Source organism: Sander lucioperca, chromosome 2 (assembly GCF_008315115.2).
Source record: "Sander lucioperca isolate FBNREF2018 chromosome 2, SLUC_FBN_1.2, whole genome shotgun sequence".
NCBI lineage: Eukaryota > Metazoa > Chordata > Actinopteri > Perciformes > Percidae > Sander > Sander lucioperca.
Window position 1 is genome coordinate 32,337,170 of NC_050174.1, and position 25,875 is coordinate 32,363,044.

Genomic DNA, 25,875 nt, shown 5'->3' on the forward strand with positions numbered 1-25,875 from the left:
ACATTGAGATGGTAACATATGAGACTTTTATTTATTCTACCATGTGATTAAAGGCACAGACAAAAGAAAAGGCTTTAGACCAGAAATTTAAGAATTTGAAAATGTATCATGTTTTAGAAAAAAATTCTTATATGCCACATGGTACAGCAAAAGGAATGACAAAGCTTTTGTCATCTTTACATTAGGACCACAGCAGTGGGAACACCTGGCCAGTCTGCATCTACAGCACTGACCACATTTTCATTGTCTATTGAAAAAATAAAGGACCCGGTGAGCTAACACAGATTCCCTGGACTCATAATCATTTGTTAGAAAAACATCTTAACTCACTGGTGTCTATTACACTTCTGGGAACAAGGTGGAGAAATGACTGGTATGGGTTTTTGGTAAATGTAATTTCTTGTTGAAGAGGTTTGGAAAAAAGTAATTTTCAAACTACAAACAAGTGTGTGACATGTTGTGTGTGACAGTGTGTACATACAGCTAGATGGATCCCTGGAGAGTGGCGTGAGTGGCTCCGCTGTTATGCAGGTGATGGATAAAGGCCAGACAAATAGAAACAAAGAACAGCAGAAAAAGAGATCAGGATTCAGGAATATTAACCAAGATCCACAACAGCTATAGTTTGTTTTGTGTTCACATCTTTTACTAAAAGCCACTTTGTATAGAATCTTTAGGTAATCATAGCATTTTTGTTTGTAGAGAAATTATACAATCCTGTTGAAAATTGATGCTCTATAGATATTTAGTACAGAGGAGGTAGTTGTCATTGTTGTCTGCCATAATGTCTTTTTTGATACCACCACTGGTGGGAGGCAAAGTCAGAGATTTTTTAAAATCCTACACAAAGTGTGTTTAAAGGGCCTGTACTCAAAACACTGAAAAAAAGAAATCTGGGATTGCCTCCAAGCGGTTCTCCCAGAGCGTTTCCCAACTTGTCAAATGCCAACGACTGACAGCCAGACCCGCTATCAAAACAAAGAACAGAGAAGCTTTGATTACAACACACAGAGAGGGAGTCTATGTTCATTCTCTGTTCAGGACTCCATTACTCCACTATATCTTAACATAGCAAATATTTGCTTACTGCTCTATTCATGTTCTAAATATATCAAGTACAGCCCCTTTAAGTATAAGTTGATCATCGAAAGATAGTTAATTTTTATAATTATTAGCAGCAATATGTACATACGTATCAATAGTAAATGTACTGTAGATGTATTGTAATTACCTCATTGATTTCAGAGTGAATATTCATGTTAAAGTTGCAGGAGCTTTACAATATATACTGTACATTTGGGTGAGAGGGGACTTTGCACCCCTGTGACCCTGGCAGTTGTGTTTTTTTGGGGATATAGCTCCTGGTAGGGCCCCCTAAGGCAAATTGGTCTAGAGGAGGGGCCAGACTAAGAGCCATTCCAGACCCCATATGAATGGGACAAAAAGGAGCTGCAGCACCTTGCCCGGAACAGAGAAACCAGGGCTCTCTCCTGGAGCCAGAACTGGGAGTGGAGCTTTCCGGCTGCCGGTTCTTAATCCATGGGGCCTAGTCAGGGCCAGAGCAGAGCTGTCAACTGATCAACACCTGGTGGTGAGTTGGATCAGATGGCAGAGAGACTGTTGGACAGATCTGGTAAACCCAAACATGTAGTCAGGGTGAACTGGGAACATGTTTCATCAGCTGCCAATATGACAAACTGATGCACTGCAGGATGCACTGGAGACATTTTTCTATGTATTTCTGCACAGCACTCCCTCTGCTTCTTTCAGCACATCCTGGAGTCTGCCTCTGTGACTATCACAGATACCTCTAAGAACATTTCAGTTTCTGTTCTTGCCTGCCAGGCTTGTTATCTGGAGAGGGGCTGACAAGAGTATACCCTACACATTACAATATGGTTCAGCACATACTGTATTAAAAGGTGATGAAACTTGAAAATTAGGATCAAATCCCAAATCAGCTGGGTTAAGGGAATTTAGTGTTGGCTTTGATTTCCGCATCAAAGATGATGATTTTCTGCAACTTCACTGTGAACAGATCACGAGGCCAGACTGGCTGACTCACTGAGGTTTCCCATATCACCACAGCAAAAAGAAGGATCTTAATAAAGGGAACAGTTGATAACATATGTCATCACATGATCCTGGCAAAGATGATCTCAAATTAAGCAAAATAAAAGTGCTGTGACTGAGGCTGGAGCCCCAGAGTTCATACTGTACAGTACAGTTCCCATCACACTCAAGCATGAGGAAATTTCCAAAAGGCCAGCATTAAATGAATTGGCTAGAGGATTTCCTGCCCTCTGTCCCAGAAGGTGAGACAAATAAGACAGCAAGTCAACAAGGCAACCTTCCACACACATTCCTTTCATTCATTGATTAATCCTCCACTCCAGATTATTTCTCCTCTACACTAACGTAATTACCCTCTTCCTCTCCCAGTAAATCTTGGGTCCAAAGCCATTTGGCGCCACTATCATCTTTTCGGTTGGCAGCAAGAGAAAAATGATACTGGACAAATAGCTGTCGGCCTGCCAGGATTTACTTCTCCTCTGCAGTGAGAGTAGGATCAACAAGCTCTTCCAATTGGGCTGTGAAAGGAATGCACCTCAAATGCATGAATCAATCAACATCACTCAGGAAATGAGGAGCTTATCATATTTATATATAAGATCTAATAAAAGCTTTATTTAGATTTGTTTAGCCTTAACCTTAAATAGTTAGTCCCAGCTCCTGCATGTTTGTAAGTTCCAATCACAGTGGTATGTTTGTGTTTGCAGGTGAAATCAGAGATGTAGGTGTTATGCAGTGGTAATTGTGAACAAAAACTATAAAAGAAAAATAATTGACAACCCTGTTCCCAGATAAAAAATAAAAAATAACGTGTGTCACACGTTTCAGCTGCGTTTTTAAGTTGTCTGTCTCACGTTCTATTTTAACAGTACAGTTGTCGAAGCAACAGCGCAACGCTCACATTTTACCCAAGCTATACAATACTATACCCAAAGCGTATTTTTACGCTTGTCTATTTTCTTCCATTTTACAAGCCTAATCCTGTATAGACACGGTGTAATCTACAATCCCACTGAAAATAAGAAAAAACAGCAGGAAAAAACAGCTGAAAAACATGCAGGCCAGCATGCCCACATTTCTACTTGCTTAACTTTTAGTTTAAGTTGGCTATCTTTAGTGTTTGTAGGCCATCAGTAACTATTGGCTAAAAGAATATTATCCCATGAATGTTATCTGAAGTTTTAGTTGCTTCACGACCTAGAACCGATGAGTAAATCCAGCTTCTGCTATGCAGTGGAGGGATCATGCAGCTGTAATAATGCCAAGTGAGCAAGAACAAGAGTGATTGCGCGACTCTGTTTGAACAGCCAGAGTTTGGAACTGACAACTGGATTTACTGTACTGAGGACAGTCAATCTGTTGTATAACTCTAGAGCAGAATGGCATGGGCACTGTATGTGGGTGAACCATTACAGTCTGCTATTAAGAGATACGTACAGGGCCTTTTCTGCTAAACTCGCAATAGACAACAAACAACGCAACATTAAAACAAAAAATGCACAACACAAATGAGACTAAAATGTAACAATAGAAACTAAAGTTTAGTTTTTGTTTACTAAAAGTAACATAATATTGAATGATGACTAAAATGTGACTGAATAATATGCATTTCAGTCAAATGGCTAAGACTAAAACAAAATCAAAAGGTCCTAAAATGAACACAGGTGTGGTGAAGATGAGGTGTTACCTGCAGCTCAGCACTGAGTCGAGGCATAGAGGCAGCTCTGCCCTGGTTCTCCAGACCTGAGCCAGGGACTGGGATTGTACTGCTGGCACTGGTCTCCATCTCGCTCATTTCCACCGACTCCTGGACACACAGACATGCATGCACTGTTTAACTATGTTTTTAACAAATAGTATTCTAACTTTTGTCATTCTGTCACTTCATGACCATGAGCCATATAAACAGCTCTGTTCAACAATGAGTAAAATACAGTTTCACATACACAGCAGGTATTGAAAATGTGTCTGTCTATAGTACCTGGATGATGGCAGTGTCTGGTGTGTCCTCAGATGGGCCCCTGGACATGGTTCTCTTGGTCTTAGCTCGGGGTGCTTCCTTGGGTTTCTCCATCGCCCAAGAAGATGATGCCTTGATGTTGTGATCATGGCCTTGCCTGTGTGTTGTAGCAGTCACAGCTCAGCATAATAGTTATACAGTGGGAATCTAGGTCAGAGGTTTACATTTCATCTGCTGACACCCAAATGGAACTTCATTTGACAACTTGATAACATTTGATAACTTTCATCCCCAATGATGAATGCATGTGTGTTAGTTATCCACAGTGTGTGTGAGCACAGTTTAGTGGTTTCGGGGAAACCTTGAATTACTGTTCAATAGTCATTGATTCATTCTGTATAACTATTATTTCTAGTAACTAGTGAAATCAAATTCATTTTTTCTTGTTTTTTTAGAAGCTCTTTTAGCACTGTAGTGGTCTCTTGACACCACATTGTGTTAAATTACATTATACATATAATCTGCCCATGTCTGTGGAGATTTTCAGTTAACCAGGTCATAGGATATCTATAATTTAATTCATTTAATTCAAAGTCAAAGGCTAATGGACTTGTGGTAGATTTCTTGAGGATGTTTCAGCTCTCATCCAAAAAGCTTCTCTAGTTCTGACTGACTGGTGGGGAGTCACAGACATTTACATCACTCAACAAAGAAGGAGTCAACAACACCACTTATCAGCCACTTCCAATGCTATCTTGACATTCCTTCCCAGGCGGTCGCTTTGCCAGACCTTCCTCCACAGCGCTGCGAAGGAGGGTCTGGCTAGTCCACACAGCATTCCGGGATGGGAGAAAAATGTGCTCTGGTTTATTGGCATTTCTTTAAACCAATCACAATCGTCATGGGTGGCACTAAGCACCAGGCAAAGTCACGGTGCTGCTGGAAAATAGCCTCGGGACGGAACTTGTTTTAGTGGAACATGTGTATGTTCAGAAGTTGTTTTAGTCGTGCAACAGAAAACTCAGATTGGACATATAGTCTAGCTGGCTGTCTGGATTTACCCTGCAGAGATCTGAGGAGCAGTTAACCACAGTCCTCATAAATCCACTGGAGTTTAAAATTCCAATACAAACAAAATGGAAGGGTGACGGACATCTGGTTGAAAAGAGTGAAATCCAGTGGAATTTCCAACGGCAACGGAGCAATCCCGGAAATGTGGAATGTCGTGGATATAGACTAGATATTTGACAAATGCCAATGGCATGGTGGACAAGTTGACTACCCCTAACCGCACTGATGCATATACATATACTCTATAATGAGCACTGAGCCTTGAGCACTGAGATATTGGATCTACTTTTTTTGTTCCATTGAGGGGATTCTCAGCCAGAATTTGAACAATCAAATGAAATGGTCGAAGTTAAATATAACAATAATAATCATAATAAGTAATAAACATTTTCTATAAAGCACTTTTTCATAACAGAGTTACAGAGTGCTTTATATGAGAAAATCAAGATAAACAATTCTGCCTCGGTGCCCCCTCTGATGTAGAAATGGAGATGGATGCAGAGATGGTCTTGCTTGTCCATGTAATAAATCGCCCTATCTAGTAAACAGTGAGTGATACCTGACACAGCCAATGTGTGAACATCTCCAAAGAGGTTACCGGCCTGTCAACAGTCAGGATTGAAGAAGCTTTTCGGATGAGCTCCACTGCTCCACAGCTGCTGGACCAGCTGACCCACCTTTTCTGAGTTTGGTGATTTGCACCAACTGATCCTCATGTCACTTTACCTCTAAACCGTCACTTTATCTTTATACACTTTACTTAAGAACTGTTTACGCCTCTGTGTGTATATATATATATATATATATATTGCATATATTGAATACTACATTCCTTGTTACAGCCACTCTTTTTAATTGCAAAACTGTCTACACAAATGTATTTATTATATAACTGTACTACTTCATTCAATTTGTTTTTCTTATATTTTAGCCCAATATCTTAACTAACACTATTTTATAATATTTCGTCTTTGTCTTAGATTCAGATTTTGCTTTTACTTTTTAGTTATTTAATGAGCATTGCTGGAGGTGCATGAGGCCTACGATTTTCATTGCCAACGACTACTTCTGTTATTGTTGTGCACATGACAATAAAGAACCTTGAATCTGACGTCCTTCATTCACAGAGTGCGTCTGGAGCGCAGTACCGGGATCAGTCCAGCTGCCAACTGCGTGATAACCTTCTGCTCTCTCTTACTAAATCAGCCACTGAATATGCACAGCTTGCACTCCCAGCACACAAGCACAATGCCATTCTCATAAAAAATCTGGCCCTCTGTCTTCGTCTTTAGTTTTTCTGGGGTAAGGATTTCATGGTCAGGATAACATTTTTAGATAGGGTGCAGTGAACTACACCTTAACCTACCGCATGTTTAAAAACTACCTTGATTGAAAGCGTTGATGTTGTAAATATGTTGTTTGTTAAATTTGATTTTTACTCTGGATGTAGTTTTTAGTGTTGATGTGGTAACTTAGGTTTTAGTTCCTGAAGCGTTGAACTTACAGTGTGCCTCCATTGTTGAGGGAGTTGGAGCTAGGTCTGGTCTGTGGCTGGGACTTGGCATGGGATTTGGACTGGGGCTGAAGCATGCTCGGAGGCTCCACACTGTTTAACATCATAGGCAGATCTTTCTCCTGCATGTGAGTCAGAGGCAGCAATGGCTTAAACAGAGCCCCGACCTTGCACTGTGGAGGAGAGACGTATGGCAACATGCTGAAGACATTCAGAGGCAGCAGGCAGAATATTGTTGCGCCCAGGTCTGGCAGCAGGGTCTCGGTGCCACCCAGATGTGGAGACTTGGGCCAAAATATTCATTCCTCGCAGTCATGCTTGTATGTAGTACATCTGTGTGTATCTGTGTGAGTGTTTCTGAGTGCAGAAACAAACATGCACCTCTACAATAGATGTGCAAGGTTGCAAATAACCACCAGCCAGCAGCCAAATGCAAGTTCATCTTTGGCTGCAGCTGCTAAGTGTGCCTTTGATAAAAGCTACTTTAGCAGGTAACCAATTACTGGGTGCCTTTAATACTGAAAAGATTAAATTAGCAAAGCAGATAATACATTTTGTAACCCACCAGTGAATGACTAGTGGATACAAAAGCATCTTCTTTGCATGGGTGTATGCATGCAGGCAAAGTGTGTATCAATGAGTATGTTTACATGCACACTAATATTCCACTATTATTTAGAATATGGCTATATTCCCAAATATGGTTCATGTAAACAGCATATATCGTTTGGATATTCTGATTAAGGCCTTTTTCCGAAAATAGCATTTTCCGATTGAGACATGGGGGATATGCAGGTACTATTTGGGTTTTAGGAGTAATCTTTGGACATATATACGTATACAGCGCATTCTAAACATGCGTCTCAATCAATCAATCAAGTTTATACCACATTTGTGACAGTTTATGGCCTCTTGTCTGTTTATGGCTTACGGTCAGCTCTGTGCGATGCTTTGATTGTTGCACACAAACCAACTAGCCAACAGTTAGCAAGGCTGCGACAGAGATGCATGCCCAGAAAAGCCCACATCTCTGGTCAGAAGGAGAAACACACCTACATTTTAAACATTGTGAAAGACTCGGCTATTAACAGGTTGTTGGATATGCACAAACATGGCAACACTGAACTTTCCAAGAAGGTTGTTGAAGGAATAAAAGAGGGAGGCTATGTTTGCACAGTCGAACAAGCCCACGACCAGTGGAAAACTTTGAAAAAATCCTATTTTCACAGCTGCACGTACACGGGAATATAAGTGGAATATTATACTGGAATACTATAGCTTAGTTGGAATATAGTCTTTTTCAGAAAAAGGGCAAAAATTGAATAATATGTGCATGTAAACGTAGTCAGTGTGTGCAAGCATAATATATGTGGGTGCATGCATACAGGTTTTCAATAGTACATCCAATGTGTGTGTGCGGTGTGTGCAGGCAAGAGTGGTATGGATGTTGTACCTGGGAGCCTGATGTGCCCTGTTGCTGCTGCTGCAGCTGCAGCCTCCTCGCTCGATTCTGCTTATAGTAGTCGAAGATCATCAGGGCTGCATAAACCTTCCCTACCGTCAGTTCATTGTCTGAGAAGGTGAGGAGAGAAGAGAGGATGTGAGGTAGGAGGACAGCACAGGAAAAAAGAGAGGAGGAAAGAGAGGAGAGGAGATTCTGCTGACTCATCCCTATCTACTTGCTTGTCTCCCTAATGCTTTACTTCACAGAAAAGGAACTTCTTACAGTAAGTGATTTGATTAATTCACAGTAAGTGAAGTTCTTGCAGTTTGGTGGGCTGGGGATCTCATCACTGCTTTTTGCAGATGATGTGGTCCTGATGGCATCATCGGCCTGTGACCTTCAGCACTCACTGGATCGGTTCGCAACCGAGTGTGAAGCGGCTGGGATGAGGATCAGCACCTCTAAATCTGAGGCCATGGTTCTAAGCAGGAAACCGATGGAGTGCCTTCTCCAGGTAGGGAATGAGTCCTTACCCCAAGTGAAGGAGTTCAAGTACCTTGGGGTCTTGTTCGCGAGTGAGAGAACAATGGAGCGGAATATTGGTCGGAGAATAGGCGCAGCGGGTGCGGTATTACATTCAATTTATCGCACCGTTGTGACGAAAAGAGAGCTGAGCCAGAAGGCAAAGCTCTCAATCTACCAGTCAGTTTTCGTTCCTACCCTCACCTATGGTCATGAAGGCTGGGTCATGACCGAAAGAACAAGATCCAGGGTACAAGCGGCCGAAATGGGTTTCCTCAGGGGGGTGGCTGGCGTCTCCCTTAGAGATGAGGGTGAGAAGCACAGTCATCCGTGAGGAGCTCGGAGTAGAGCCGCAGCTCCTTCGTGTTGAAAGGAGCCAGTTGAGGTGGTTCGGGCATCTGGTAAGGATGCCCCCTGGGCGCCTCCCTAGGGAGGTGTTCCAGGCACGTCCAGCTGGGAGGAGGCCTCGGGGAAGACCCAGGACTAGGTGGAGGAATTATCTCTCCAACCTGGCCTGGGAACGCCTCGGGATCCCCCAGTCGGAGCTGGTTAATGTGGCTCGGGAAAGGGAAGTTTGGGGTCCCCTGCTGGAGCTGCTTCCCCGCGACCCAATACCGGATAAGCGGACGAAGATGGATGGACCCCCCCCACCCCCCCGTCATAACCACCCACGCAGACAAAACTCAATAATAATAACAAAATAGATAAACTATAAACCAAATAAACATATGTATAGATGACAACACCATAAGCCCATCATACATGCTCAAGTACCTACCCCATGTTCTGAACAATACTTACCAAAAGGTGAAAGCAAAACCAAACTCACAGCTGCACAGTAAGTCTTGTCTTTTGCATGCACTCATGTGGATCGACACACACAAGTACTGACACACTAACACACATGTACTCACCTGGGGCAATATTTATCAGATAGCTAAAAGTAAAAATCCTTCACTTTTACTTCTACTGAAAACCTCAAGAATAAAAGCTATTTATCAAATATCTTGCAAAATTAAAATGTTCTTTGCTCTTTGGAGAGACTGTACAATATCAGTGGTCATGATAGATTATCATGTTCTACATCATACTTAGGATTCTGTTAAACAGCCAAAGGTGCTGCATTTCTCTGTTCCATGGTGAACGTTTTAAACGGCTGATTCAAAACAAAATGTTATTAGAATTGAGTAGTGGGATTCAGCCTTGAACTCTCGATTCTCAGCAGACAGATAGAGACTAATACAATGTTTAAATGTATAAATGTTGTAACTAGACAGATGAAACACAATGGCCCTCATTTATCAACCTAACGTAGAAACTAACGCAGATATGAGCGCAGAAATCATCTTACGACAGGCTTCACGTGCGATTCATGAAACGTTTGTATCACACCAATCAGAGCGTAAGAATGGTCGTACATTGATAAATGTAGCGGCTGGAAACGATCGTAATTTAAATTTCACGCCCCAATATATTCTTGGTTTTGAGGCCTCGCCCCTACAATTTACAACATGGCGAGACGTAATCCGGCTAAGAAGCGGCACTTTTCAGAGGTGGAGATTGAAACCCTGATGTCTCAGGTTCATTTGCACTAACGTGTACTATTTGTCAGCCTGAAAACTGTTATTAAAGGCTGTAGAATGAATGCAGAATGGAAAGAGATCACTGATGTAGTCAACAGTGTTGCCGTGGTAAATCAGACTCCAGCTGAAGTTTATTTAATATACAGGCTTATATTGCACTCTCTTAGGCCTATAGTGTAGGCTACCTATATGTAAATAAACGCACAGTAGCGGAGTTAATGCAGTGTCTTTTATTTTACTCGTGTTTTTTTCATCGTTCCCTTTAACGGCCATTAACGACACTTTAAAAGAGAAACGAAAACTTGAAAAATAAATAAAAATGTTGTGCATCGTCATGTTTCCTGCATTGAGTATCATTGCCAAACATAACACTATACCTTTTAAAAGCGAGGAATAATATCCTGTCTGATTAAGTATAGCCCCAGTTGGGGCTGCGCTGGACACTGCTCCCTGGGCATCGGATTATCTGGCTCCATCACTACATTTATGGCACCCTGTTTTCCTGTGCGATGTTGTACAGAACCCCACAGGCTAAAACAACGTTGCAGACTTTTTCTGCCATGTATAGTAGGGTCCCCCCCACTGATGCAAGACAGAGCCATCTGCCCTTAATCAATCCGATGGAGCGCTCCACCGTGGCCTGTGCGCGTACGTGTGCACTGTTGTACCGGCGAATAGAGGTCCTCTAAAAGAGCCAGATCTGCCATTGCTGATAAGTGATCAACTGATGACTTCTCCTTCTCCTGTTAAACTGATTATATGCTGCACTGCAAGTCCACACTGACTTGAAAACTTGCATACACGAGTTCAGACCAGACGTGAGATTTTATCGCAGCCTATGCTCACGTTCAAATTGATAAATGCTTTGCTTCGCGTAGGAATCGGCGTACGCCCGTCCTACACCTGTTTTAAGTCGTACGCACATTTCATAAATGAGGGCCTGTGTGTTTACAGTATTAAAAGACACCTGCTAAGGGTGAGAATAAGGGATGTGTTATGATGCATGTAACTTCTTGTACAAATAATCATTGAATAGTGAATACTGAAAACTGAATTCATGCTTTATATTTTATTAGGCTAAGAGGAAGGTTTCCACAAAACACTTCATCTATAAGCAGATGCGGAGTACTACTACATATGTAGACTCGCATTGCCAGACCTATCTCCACAGTGCTGTGTAGTAAGGTCTGGCTACACCCACATACAGTACATTCTAGGATAGGAGAAAAAAACTCTCTGGGTTGTTTGCATTTCTTTAAACCAATCACAACCGTCTTGGGCAGCGTTAAGCTTCGGACACAACAAAGGTGGCTCTGCAATATAGTCTCGGGAAGGAACTTGTTTTGGTGGAATATTTGCACCCCGCAAAAGAAAACGCCACATACAGTATTAAATGAATTTAACTGTTCACACAATACAGTAATGTGAGCTATTTAAATTAGCTGGATACATGGTTAAACGTAATTAGCTCTTACTAGTGTATCGCCATGTGAATTTTGTAGAAAATCCCCACCAATTGATCCCAAAACGTCCCAGTTAGAGAGTAAATGCCATAAACATATTCTTTGTAAATCTTTACAATAAATGAAAGAACCAAGCAGGCCTGCTTGCTAGCTCAAAGGTTGTTGTTTTTTCCGTAGCAAAGGGATTTTAAGAACGGCAACCAGGGAGCAGGCATCCTCGTGAGCCACACGCCGGATGTCAATCCTGGAAATGTACTTCCGATGATCCAGACTAATTTTGTGGCAAAGTTAGGTCCTCCATTTATATATATATATATATATATATTTTATGCATTTTGCAACAACTAGTGCAGACCTCAAACCACTTTATATGCCGCCCCTGTATACCCTACTACTAACTTACTGATTTACCTGACAGAGAACGTTGCAGATTCAGAATGTAATCACAAAATATCACAATGAAAATGTGGAGTAACCAGACATTATAGCTGATAGCTAATCAGCACATATCTGCATTAATCAACCACCAGAACCGGACTGTGTGTGTGTGTGTGTGTGTGTGTGTATAGAGAGAGAGAGAGAGAGAGAGAGAGAGAGAGAGAGAGAGAGAGAGAGAGAGAGAGAGAGAGAGAGAGAGAGAGAGAGAGATTTGCGTGGGTATTCTGGCGACAGTAATATTAGTTAGCAGTATACTTAATTAACCCGGGGTGAGTCTGATGAAAACTGCTGTGTCTGCTTGGTTCAGCTCTGAGATTTTCTCGCATTGCACAGCGCTGTGAAGGAATAATCTCCTAGATTACGTTATGTTCTGCCTCTGTTTAGAAGTGGTGAATGTAGGCTACAGCTCACAGCAACTTAATACTATATAGTGTCTGGCTTTTGTTTGATATTTAGTGTTGGCAAATGGCTTTTTGTTGAGTTTCCTCTCAGTGAAAAAATAGACATGGAAAAGCGTAGCGCCTTTTTTTCGTCTTATTCCACACAACAGTCGCGATGTTCCTTTCAGCTATCCGCTCGTGCTCCAGGAAAGTGAAGAAAAGTAAGTTGGTATATAAGTTGGTATATTCAGCAATCATGAAAAGAGTCAAAGTCTCTGCTTCTTTTACCGATATATATTTAACAATATCTTTTGCATTTCTAATCCAAACAACGTCAAACTTGGCACCGCACTCATGCCCGTAGCAAGACACCTGTCAAGTTTGAAATCAATCGGACTAACGGTTCAAGAAATATGCGCATATCACACAAACACACAGACAGACGTTTTGCAATTTATAGATAGATCACACACCATTCTCACCTTCCATGCACACCACTGATGTACACATCCCATGTTTTTTAATGTTCTGTTATATGCATGATTTAGTTACTTTTGTTAAATAAAGTGTTATGTAAACTTTAAACAGCACCTCTTCCACTTAACCATGGTCATAGGACTCAGGTTTTGACAAGGACATTGTGTAAAAACAGAAAGTTCAAAATGTAGATAATGGTGAAATGCTTACGTTTATGTGGCGTCACCAACAGATCCATGGTCTTTTGAGAAAGGCTGGGCCACACTGTCGACAACTCCTTCTTTAACTCATAGTCAGATATTCGCTGAGCTACCATGCCTGCAAATCCACAGAGAGAGAGACTTTTAACATCTTTTATTAAAACACATAGACCATCTGCCAGTCACAGCACCGTGTACAGTGTTTTAAATTTAAAAAAGAGACAGAAAAAGTGCCAGAAACATCTTCTAACTAGTTTATTCGAGATTTACAACAAAATGCAAGCAAAGCTATAAATAAGTTGTTCCTGAGGCAAGATGCAATGAGAAATCCTCATTAAAAGTGCAGACAGAGACAGTGAAACTAGGAGACAAAATCCAGCAGACACGCCCAGCACAACACAAATATTCCTAATGAGTACAGATGGAAGCAATCTGCTTATTTCCAGCTCTAAGAACAATAAATAGCAGCTGGCTATCTGTAACTGGTCGGAAATAGCTGGCTGCTAAAGCTGCCATTTTACATAATATAACACCAGTGAGGTGAGTTTTGAAATTTCAATACATCACTTCAAATACTATATTTAAGATGATAAGGAAAAATGCCACAGAATTTGTTCTGATTGTTCTAAAGTCTTGAAATCTGGTACGGGCACATTTTGGGTTTCTAACAGTAGATTATATAACTTATAAAATTAAAAGCATAGATCATATATAATATGACAAATATAGTATTAGTTACTGTGGTGCACTGCTATACATTATTTCCCCTGTATCATTTGCACATCATGTTTATTTAGTTTAATTTAACAGACATTAGAAGAAGTGCATTAAACCACACACAGCTTTCACTGTTGAGTTTACTATGAGAAAAAAAGCACTAAATTATCTTTAATTGGTCTTAAATGGGAGGAGAACACACTACCCTAATTTTAGCATCCCTTTATTGGCTTCACATTTCTTCAAGAATACAGTTCAAAAGTCTATTGATCACTTGTAAGGTGTTAAAATTGGCTAAAGTGGCTACAAACACAAACTCTACATAGCTCTGACTGACTTGTACTAGTAGATCTATAATTTATGTTGTAGTGTGTTCTTTCTTAAACCAAGGTTAGAAGGAGGCAAAGTTAACATTATTCATATGTTGTTTTTTCTTGGGATGGAAATGTCTAACCTAGTCATTTTTATTCTATCCTATTCCAATGATGTGAGGTGTGTTTCTCTGACCTGAGGCCAGTTTGATCCCCAGGGCAGTGCGAATCAGGGCCATCAGAGTGGAGGTGAAATGGACGCTGTTGTCATCAGCGATGGGCATGTTCATTTTGACGAGGCGCTGAGGAGAGGAGATGAGTGGTGACAGAGACTTAAGATCACTGAGTGATGGCAAACAACCCCATCAGAACATACAATTCACCCAGAGAAATCAATCTGTGTGCTGCTGTGATCTAATACCCTCCATTGATTCACTCTCTTAGCATAAAGTACTTTACAAGTGCTTTGCTGAATTTTGTTGAATACGTGCAAGTTTGGCCATGTTAAAAAAGTTACTGAGACTGAGTTCAGCACACAAAAAGCCTTCTCTACAAGTACATACAGAGGAGACAAACTAGACATTCACATTCACTGCTATTGGCTACAGTATGCACTACGCTGCAAGTCAAAGTGCACTGGTGCAAGACTGACATTGACCGAAAGAAAGGTGAGAGTAGGCATGTAACGCATAACCATGAAGGTGCCTCGACAGTCACAGGAGCTCGACTCTGTGGTTGCCATCCTAGCAATCATCAACTTGGAGTTGAGGGGGTTGAGTATGCACTACATGTACAGTGGCAGCTAGCAATAAACAGTGTCCATTCCTCCAAGCTTGGGCAGCCTTAGCAGGAAGACTTGGTTCATATAGGACTAACGGCACCACTAGATGCATACATTATGCTGTGGGATTGTTGTTGTAAGAGTGGAGCTCCCCTGGACACAAAAAGCATTCACCTACATGTGCTATCAGTGGCAGTGCAGAAAGTAAGACAGACCAGAGTCAGAATGAGATGAGGATGGAGAGCTGAGACACACACACACACACACACGCTTGTACAACCACGTCAGTTTGCATGTCATCACACATTCATCTACACATACATACAAACACAGACACAACCTCAAGCTGCACAGTCAATTAGAAAGACATAGACTCCCTGCTGCTGTCGCCTACGCCTGGTATTATCATCTTGATTCTGCTTACATTGTAAGTAGACCGAAACATGCATTATTAGGTAGGCAAAGCTGTTAGATATGTAAACAAACATGGTGGATCTCAAAGAGCTTTAAATCATTTTCATGTCAGTCTAATGGTCATACTCTATGACAGAAACAAAAAACGTGGAAATACTGTATGCTGGCTCTATACACGCTAAAAGTATTATTTATTAAAATGGAGTCTGTTGAGTTTGGCTTATTTTTGTCAATGCTGTGCAGCACTAACATTCTAACACAGACACACATGCACAATTTTACACACACACACACACACACACACACACACACACACTTCAAACAGTGGATAGACTGAGATGAGAGAAAGAATGAGAGGGAATGGGCAGCAAAGATAGAACAACAAAGTGAAAAGCACACATAGAAAGTATTACTCCTACAGAAAAGCAACAGAAGCTACATATACACACACCCACCTGCGCGTGTGCGCACACACACACACACACACACACACACACACAGCTCCACAAAATAAAACACATACTAGGGCGTACCATTCAAAGGAAATAATAATAATAATTAATAATAATTATGACAAAAGGGAGCACATTTCCTCCATAAACATTATATATGCTAATTGTCATTAACTTTAAGTATTCTTAGTTAAGCTTTATGTTATTATCATTAGTGATGGGTATTAGCCCACACAAAGAAACAGTAAAGACAGTAAAGATGAGATAGGGGCTTACACCAAAAATATCAGCACACTAGCAAAACAAAGTAAAGAAAAGAGGGAACACTGTAGAGCACAAACATTGGCTTGACTTCACTCCAATCGGAAAAAAGATTGTTGAGCATAGGGAACAAGGTGGAGGAAGATGAAGGTCTACCTTGTAGGCGACTCTTGGCGGACATTTCTTTCCCAAACCTAAGGGTGGGGACATGTGGAGCAGCATCTGATACATATCGAGGTACTTGATACGGCCACTTCACAGGGTAGGAAATCAAACATAAACAAAACGCAAACAGAGAAGGATGGGGAGTTAGAGAGGGAGGAGAGGAACAAAGGGAAGAAACCAACAAAACAGGAGAATAATGGAAAGGAAAAACAGAAATCTGTTGTTAATAGATTTCCTAGAGTGAGATGTAAGGTGGATGTCATCCTTGGCCACTGTGACGGGGCACAGGGATGCATCACTGTGGAGCTCAGGATCCCTGACAGGAAACATGAAATGGTAAAGAGTGAGTTTTGTGTGAGAGGGGAGGAGGGGAGAGAAGAAGGGATGATGGGTTGACCCAACACACCGAATGCTGATGGGAGGGAAGAGAAATGACAGCATTGTAACGGGGATGTCTGCCTCAGCATGCTAGCAAACATCCCACTGGTACGTCAACCAGGGTGCACGGAGACAAAGGTTTCAATGCCAGTCCAAGCTTTGGTTTGGGGTTAGCCTGGCCTTCCTCTGGTAGACATCTTCATAAAAAAATATATCACATTCAAGTCAAGTCAATTTTTAATTTTATAGCCCAATATCACAAATCTGCCTCAAGGCTTTACAATCTGTACAGTATACGACTGCCTTTATCCTTAGACCCTCAGATGTAGTGATCAAGACATTTGAGGGTTTAAGCTGGGAAGTAAAACGTGTGTACTGTCTAGCCATTACAGTAGACAGTAGAAAGTAAGCATGGCAGGTGGCATGTTGGACTATGCCGTGGCTTTGAAAGCTTTGTTTCCACTCCGGCATCATCAACCAAAGCCAGTCAGTTTGGAGGGGCGGGTGCTCGTGTAAAGGCGATTTCATTGGTGCACAGCCATTCAGTTAAAAGTCTTTTGGCATAGAGGTACACAAAGCACCCTAGTGACGGAAATGTCTGGTATTTGCAAACCTTGTATGCTACCCTATTAGGGCAGTTCTTCCCTAAGCCAAGTGGGGGTGAGATAACGCGTAACAAATTGTACATATCCTTATAGGAAATCCGTCCGCTGTGGAAAAGAACAAGCACATAAATAAACAACTCGTTCAAGACAGCTTAAAATAAAACAATGATCATCAGTGGGCAGACTGCATACAAGTACAATGCTTGTGCATGAAGCCTCATTTAGCCACCAGTCACAAACAGGGAAGAGAGGAGTAAAGTTAAGGTATCTGTTCACCCCACTTTACTTTGTGTGCTACTCTCTGGGGCCCAGAGGGAAGCGTGAACATACCATGCAGCCGGGTCGTACTCAGCCCAAACCCGGATGAACTCATCGAGGTGATGAGGCCCCAGGATGGAGGAGTCTCTGGTTAGGTACTCAAAGTTATCCATTATGACAGCCACAAACAGGTTCAGCATCTGGAACACAGACATTAGGTTGAGTTTAAGCCAGTGTTTTGGCCTGGTCGCAGCAACAAACAGTCATTTTGGAGCAAAATTAATTAATCTCAATGACACCGGCAAGGACAGCTGAGCTGCTTTTGGAGGCGAAGCAAATCTGCACAAATCTGTTGTCTTGACGGTGCTGACCTTTGAGGAAACAGAGAGCGTCTAAGCTATAGTATTATATTTTAGCATTTTAGCTGTGTTGCACCATCTACTTATATAACCCTGCTCTGTCGGAGTATACTGCTTCACAAAAAAGACATGGCTTAAAAAAATAAATAATGATACAAATATGTCACTTGAATAAACTGAATAAACTAGCGATCAAGATTTAATAAACCAGCTAGCTTGAATAGATGGCAAATTGAGCCTGCTAGCTTGTGACTGACTAGCGCTAACATGTTCCTGGCTGGCTAGCTTGTTAGCTAGTCTGGACCAGCAGAAGTACATTTCCAGGATAAAGCCTAAGATCAGATGTCCTCATCTTCTGCTCTCTGTGTGTTGTCGTTCTAAAAAATCCCTTTGCTACAGGAAACAACAACAAACTTCAAACACTCTGAAGATGGCAAATTTTGAAGAAAATGTGGATCGTGCAATAAGGCAGGCCTGCTTGGTTCTTTTGCTGATAGATTGTAAAGACTTAAATAGAAAATGTTTAAGGCATTTACTTTCTAACTGGGACGTTTTGGGACAGATTGTTAGGGATTGCTGTGGACGAAGTACACGGCGATACACTGGTAGAGGCAAATTACGTTGTATCCAGCTAATTTAAATAGCTCATGTTAATGTGTTGTGTGAACAGTTAACTTCATTTAAAGTCCCACTCCAGTTTTAAAGTATGTAAAAAATACATACTCTACTGTTATGATTAGTTTACTGTAACATGGTTTTCCTGCATAAAAAGTAAAAAAACAAAACAATGAAAAGGGACTGGAAGCACATCTGGTCTTTCTACCTCATTGAGAAATTCTGGATCTGACCTCGCCCACTACAGGTGCTTGCGCTAAGTTGATGCTTGTTCAGTGACTATATTATAAGATAAGATAAGGTAAGCCTTTACTGTCTCCTATAGGAGAAATTCATCTTGGGCATTCGAGAGAAACAAATGGCGACACATAAACACACAATAAACATACATTATCCCTACATAGAAACATAATCATGCATTATCTCATCCAATGCTTCAATGAACATCTAATAACCACACACACAATACCCCCCCCCCACCTTTCCTCACATTCACAGAAGAGAACCCAATCTCCCCCTCGTATTGCACTTAATTTTGATAATGATTGCACATTTCCCGTTAACTCATGCTGTGGTCAATAACTTCTGTATTGCACAATGCCCAATTGCATAATACCATATCAAATTTAACATAGCATATATATATATAAAAAATGGCATGCCGTTCAGGAAATGATTATATGTGAAGTTTGAATATATTGAATGAATCTTATTCTGAATATAGTGAATGAAAGTCTGAATATATTGAATGAAAGTCTGAATAATTGAATGAATGTCTGAATATATCGAATGAACATCTGAATATATTGAATGAAAGTCTGAATATATCGAATGAACATCTGAATATATTGAATGAACATCTGAATATATTGAATGAAAGTCTGAATATATCGAATGAACATCTGAATATATTGAATGAAAGTCTGAATATATCGAATGAACATCTGAATATATTGAATGAAAGTCTGAATATATCGAATGAACCTCTGAATATATTGAATGAACCTCAAATATATTGAGTAGGGGTGGCACGGTTCACAAAACCCACGGTTCGGTTCGTATCACGGTTTTCGGTTCTGTATGGTTCTTGTTATTTTTTCTTTTAATCTTTAACACTCCAGAAATATACTTCAGCATATGATATTTAGCTTAATTATCCACAATGTAGGATACAGTATTAAAAAATAGTTATGTAATCATGCACAAACTGAATTTGACTTGACTTTAGCACATTATTGGGACCATCTCTGAGGAAAGCTAGGTGAGATTTTGATACAGCAAGAGGGAAGACATTGATGATTTCAACAAGCTTTTCATTTATTTGGCAAAAAAAAGTGTGTATTGCCATCTACAGGAACTTATGTGTCTTTTTAGCATACGAAGATTAAAATATTACAGAATATCAATTGAAATAACTTGCATTTATCAAACTGCCAACTTCAGTGTAGCTCTTACAAAAATGTTATCCTTTAAAAGAAAAAGAGAGGAAATCTTAAAGCTCCGTCTTTTGAATAAGTCAGAATACATTAAACATAAAAAAGTTGCGATTTTGTTTTGTATAGTTCTTTAAAAATAAAAAGGAAACTTGTTTTGGGGAGACTAAAATTACTCTAGGCTGAGTTTTCCTAGTAACCTTACCAAAAAGGCTCAGGATGCTGCAAATGTTGGTATAATATGAAAATGGCTGGTGGATTTAAGACAAAAAATAATAATTTATGAATGAATCAAATTTGAACATGTCTGTCAGTGGCTTGTTGGTCTTTACATTGTTAGTTAATTTCCTAAACTGGCCTGGGCTGGGACACACATTCATACAGTCTGATAAAGTACTTATTGGACTTTAACTTATCATTGCACTTACAATAATGAGCATAGCTGTCCTCAATTTAGGTCATCCTGTATGTCTCATCTCCGTTTTTTCCTGCATCCACCGTGTGTGTTTGTGTCAGTCGCGGGGGGGACTGAGCAGCCCCGCCTGCTGCAGAGAGCTGACAGGATTGAAACAGCAGCCGCTTCAGCGGCTTTAGAGTGAAAAAACGCAGCGTACATTGATGTTGAAATGTTTACAGGTTGGCAGGACGTTCTAAAATGTTTTGCACGGTCTTTCGCTGTACGTTTTGTTGGTAACTTGTGCACACCTCTTCTTTCGCGTGAAAGGGAAACACACTGTCTGAGGTCACATACGGGCACCTGACGGGCACGAGGCTACATTGCGCATGCGTCGAACCGTGCAACGCACACACGCTCCGAACTGAGACAAGCGGACTGAACGGTTCGGATGTTTTTTCTTGAACCGTGCCCCCCTAATATTGAATGAACCTCGAATATATTGAATGAACCTTGAATATATTGAATGAACCCTGAATATATTGAATGAAAGTCTGAATATATTGAATGAAAGGCGTGTTGAAAAAGTGAATAAACTTCTTCATTGGGAGAACGGTACTGGATACGGTTAACGTTACCAGTGTTTTGGCCCGTACATGCATTCGCCTGTGTGTTAGTAATCTCTTCATTGCTCAAAATTGCTGACACTAGATTTCTTGCTGATTCGCTCATAGTGTGACACTTCGGTTAGGATTAATCACAACGAAAACACAAGATGGCCGCAGACAATGACGTCAGATTCCATTTCAACTTTCATTCAATATATTCAGACATTCATTCAATATATTCAGACTTTCACTCAATATATTCAGACTTTCATTCAATATATTCAGACTTTCATTCAATATATTCAGACTTTCATTTATATACAGTATATATTCAAGGTTCATTCAATATATTCAGACATTCATTTAATGTATTCAGACTTCCATTCAATATATTCAGACATTCATTCAATATATTCAGACTTCCATTCAATATATTCACATTCATTCAGAATATTTAGACTTTCATTCAATATACTCAAACTTTACATATATATAATAATATTTCCTAAATGACATGCCATAATATATATATACAGTATATATATATATATATATATATGCCTGAAGGCATCAGCTCATACTCACTATACAGGCATCTAGCACCTATTCTAGCATCTACCTAAGGTTGACCCATAGTCTCGCATTGCCATACCTATCTCCACAGCGCAAGTAGATTGGTAAAAGAGCAGCACATCAAGATGGCTAGAAACATCGAGAGATTCAGCTATGGGCCTACATGTATGAGCCTCTTCCCGGGTTCAGACAGGAGGCGGTGGGCAGCCGCCTTGCGGAGCCTCGCTGGTGGACAGACGTCTAACGGACCCTTGACAGCCCGTTTGCAGAGCTCCATGGGCTGGCAGCTTGCTTGGAGCAACTATAGTTTCGATGTTCTGTCTGAACCAGGGGTCAGTCAGATCCAGACTCAGATGAGGAGTCTGTTGTGCACCAAAATTGGCAAATAGCAGACTTATCAGAATGGTAAGTGTGGTAATTCTTTTTTTTTTTTGCTTTTTTTTTTTTTTTTAAGCTTGTTGTTTGTAACTGGCAGTGGCTGACAGCAACGATGACAGTGTGTTTTCGCTTGGACTGACAGTCCGCTATGCGCAGGTTTCAGGTTTTCTTGCTGGCTTTTGCATATTAAACAGCGATTGGTTTACGGATTAGTGACGTACCTAATCAAGCTTGCCTGTGAAACGTTTGAATCTCAGATTTTAGTGAAGTGCATAGACATCTCTCCCTTCAGCAGAAGAGTGTGAAAACACCTCTCTAGTGACAAACTTTGCACAGATAAAAGTGAGTATGGTCAAGGTCTGACATTTTAGGTGACATAAACATAAGAAAAACACATTTTTGAGTGGAGGGGGACTTTTTTATATGCGTTTTATTTTTGCGTTTATATTTAACCCTATTTTGCAGAGCCACTGTTGCTGCATCCGGAACTTAGAACTTATTGTAATTGGCTTAAAGAAATGCAAACAACCCAAAGCATTTTTCCACCTATCCCAGAACGTAACGTATTGACCCGAATATAAGACAACCCTGATTATAAGACGAGCCCCTTCAAGACTCATATTTGGAAAATACCTTTTGAAGACCAAATCTCGCTTTTATAGAGAAAATCATTTTACCTGAAAATAATATTAAAAACACATTGAATGAACTAAGGTAAGCTGTTGTTTTAATATCTTTTAAATACAATCATGTTTTCAATATCTTTTAGATGAAATTGTCACATTTAAATTGAAATCAAATTTGCATTTGTAAATGAACAACTTATGGTATTTATCTTAAATACCATAACATTTAAATATTGTAAGGTATTTTATTGTGCAACCTCTCAGCGTAATGTTCAGCGGATGTTAAGTCATAAAGGGTATCTGCCTAAAGCTTTTATTGTGAAGGGTAAACTGGATGTGGTTGAATTCTGACATGTGTCAATATTAAAGAGAAGTGAAGTCAAGTTCAAAAGTTGAAGCCTGTGTTTTTATTTCATCATTCATTTAATCTATTGATAGGCTTATTTCTAATTCCACTTAGGCTGTTCAAGTTCTTTAAAGTGAAAATATAGTCTGTCAGCTTCAGCAGTGGCCCCAGACAGACATACGGACAGAACTAGGTGTATGCATCCCGAGCCGCACTCTCGACAGCGTAACAAAAACTTGTGTTTCAGTTTACATTAACTGAGTCAAGCTTGGGTCAGGTTTGGACATAAAAAACAGAATGCCTGTTGTGTATAGGTCAGGCTCGGTTAATAATAATGTGAATAAGCCAGAAGTAGTAGAGAAGAAGAAGAAGAGAGCGGAAGTAAAGAAAAGCAGGCTGGCTGCCTGACAACAGTTGTAAACACATCCATGACGATATACCGCCTAACATTACATTTATCTACTCTAATTGTTAATATGTAATTTTTCTTCAAATCAAAATTACTGTCTGCATCTAACACTGTTAAAAACAGTCTTTCAATGAGGCTGTTTTTTGGCTTTGACAAAGCGATCTTTCACCCTCCACCAAAATGCTTTTTCTTATCCCAGTGTGGTGTCTCTCTCTGACCACATGGTTAAGACTGTTTGACTCCCTGTGGTCTGTACATTAACAATCATACAGATGTTTGTAGAGATAAACCTACTCTGCCAGTCTTTCCAGCCAACCATGTTGAAGTGAAAGCACAGGTTACAAAGATTTTGAGGTGCACCACCCTGCTGCGACATCTTGCGGAGCCTGGAGCAGCACGGAGCCTCGCCAGCACGGCAACCATAAACCTAGCTTTACTGTTCTCTTAATACATCCATGGCTTTACTCCACATCGCTGTGGAGATGGCAATGTGAGACTAGGGGTTAGCTGACTAGCTACAGTAGTTCACCAAAATTAGCCTTGCAAGTAATCTATCTCTTTACTTTTATTTATTTAGTGTTTGTTTATCTTTAGAGCGTCTTGTACTTTTCCCCTATCCCTAGCTGTTGCAACATTGTTAATTTCCTCATTGTGGGATTAATAAAGGATTTTGAATCTTGAATCTTAAATCTTACTTCATCTTTTGTTTCCACCTATTTCTTGATGACACTTGGATGAACTGAGCTGTGCTACTTTCTGGGGTGACTGCAGCTGTAATCATTAGGTCTAGGAAAATGAAGGGCATTTGCATTAGGATGCTCCTGACCGTGTCAGCTACTTTCTCACTATAGTGATGTAGGCAATAATTACAGTACATAACATTGATCTTGTGAAATTTTTGCTACTGACTGTGTGGAAAAAGCCCACCTTGCTTGGCAGTGAGGTGCTTAAAAAACTTATATCAAACATTTTTCTTTCAAATGCATAGAAGGTTCTTGTTTAAAAAAAGTAAAGTCAATACTTGAAAAAAAAACAATTTTTTTGGCCACTCTACTTGGTTCAACACATTCTCACTCCCATCTTGTAAAATACGGACGCTTGGTCAGGTGCCTTTGTTTTTGTTATTGATGCTAAAAGTCTCGTTTAGCGTCATATAACACGCTTTAACTAAACGCGCTTGGTCGGGACTATTGGCGTCCCTTTTGACGCAGTTAGGTTAAGGAAAGCTCGTGGGTTGGCTTACGTTTCCGTGACTCGCAGGAAGAACGGTGTTAGAGAAATTTTGATTTACATACTTTCTGTCTTGTTATTATTAAACTGTTTGCATAGAATAATATTATACTGAATACTCTAAACAACATAACATGGAGCCATTGCGTGTCCTTGTCTGAGCACGATGTGTTCCACAGGACATACATGCCCTCTCAGACCAGATAGGGGAGACGCCATTGACTCTGACAAGATAAACAACTGACGACACCAACTCTTGTATCATGATTATCACATTCTACGTTGTATTACAAAAGCTGCTGTAGCAAGCTTTTCGTTAGGTCATTGTCTGTACTTTTCCGTAGTGCGGAGAAGGCCTCCTCGTTGGGTTCTCGAGTAAAATTAACTTTAATATCTCTTCAGTGGTCTCTGTCTATCATTTGATAATGAAAATATTCTAACAAACGGGACGGTTGAGTTTAGGAAAAGGTCGTGGGTGGGCTTACGTTTCCGTGACTCACGGGAAGAACGGGACGGTTGGGTTTAGGAAAAGGTCGCGGGTGGGCTTAACGCTTCTGTGACACGCGGGAATAACGGGCCGGTTAAAGAAGAAAGCGGCTTCCGTGACACGCGGCAATAACAGAACTGTTAAAGACACATGCGGGACACGAACCCCGGTCTCCTGGGTGAAAGTCTCGCTGAACCCCGTGTAGATGCTGCTCTCCCCGGTACGTTCTACAAACACGCTGAAGGGCGCTTTTTCCATCACTTCAGACGCTGACAGCCACTGTCCAAACGTCCGTATTTTACGAGTTCGGAGTGAGAACGGGTTGAAAGGATATAAAAACAACACAATGAAAAATATAGTAAAAGTGATTGGACATATACAGTGAGTCACATTACATTTATTTACACTACAAAATCAAATGAATCTAAACTTTTCTGCAAGGCCAGTGTGTCACATCCATGTCACATCTGACAAGATAAATCAGGCCAACAGTTATAGTGGCTACATTTAGGTGTGTTTCAGTACTAACCAGGAAGGAGCAGAGGAAGATAAAGGAGACAAAGTAGAAGTATGCGAAATCACTGCCGCACTCTTCCCCATCGGACCCTGATAGCTTGTCACAGGCTCGGTGACTCAAACATGATAACATGATCTCGTGCCAGGCCTCACCAGTTGCACTCCTGATGCACATAAAAACACAGACAAAGAAAAGACAAACAGAGAAGCTTTGATTTGAGAGACATAAAGGGCTGGCAGCATTTTGGGCATATACAGTTCAGCTTCAACAACATCAAACAGACAAGGTTGAATGATAATTTAATTATATCTAAAAAAGAAAAAGTCAGATAATGCAGACTCAAAAGAAGTTGAATTGAAAATGTTCAGTGTGCTTGACGCTACGTTGACTTGGTTGGCAAACCTACTGTAGCTTTATGTTGCTTTATGTCTTCC

General features: G+C 40.6%; 1 protein-coding gene across 4 annotated transcripts in view; it reads right to left on the reverse strand.

Moving 5' to 3' along the window:
- The window catches only part of cacna1ba (calcium channel, voltage-dependent, N type, alpha 1B subunit, a), a 189,440-nt gene that overhangs the window by 22,412 nt on the left and 141,153 nt on the right, over nucleotides 1–25,875 (reverse strand). For 2 of the 4 annotated variants that reach the window (XM_031300885.2, XM_035996451.1), the window contains exons 38-47: nucleotides 25,454–25,604; nucleotides 17,539–17,666; nucleotides 17,217–17,313; nucleotides 14,349–14,454; nucleotides 13,135–13,242; nucleotides 8,071–8,189; nucleotides 6,609–6,790; nucleotides 4,055–4,190; nucleotides 3,761–3,880; nucleotides 482–520 (exon numbers count right to left, since the gene is read on the reverse strand). In XM_031300885.2, the coding sequence (XP_031156745.2) occupies nucleotides 482–520; nucleotides 3,761–3,880; nucleotides 4,055–4,190; nucleotides 6,609–6,790; nucleotides 8,071–8,189; nucleotides 13,135–13,242; nucleotides 14,349–14,454; nucleotides 17,217–17,313; nucleotides 17,539–17,666; nucleotides 25,454–25,604 (1,186 nt within the window). The remainder of the gene's footprint in view (nucleotides 1–481; nucleotides 521–3,760; nucleotides 3,881–4,054; nucleotides 4,191–6,608; nucleotides 6,791–8,070; nucleotides 8,190–13,134; nucleotides 13,243–14,348; nucleotides 14,455–17,216; nucleotides 17,314–17,538; nucleotides 17,667–25,453; nucleotides 25,605–25,875) is intronic. The other 2 variants (XM_035996446.1, XM_035996445.1) reach the window with 2 other exon arrangements.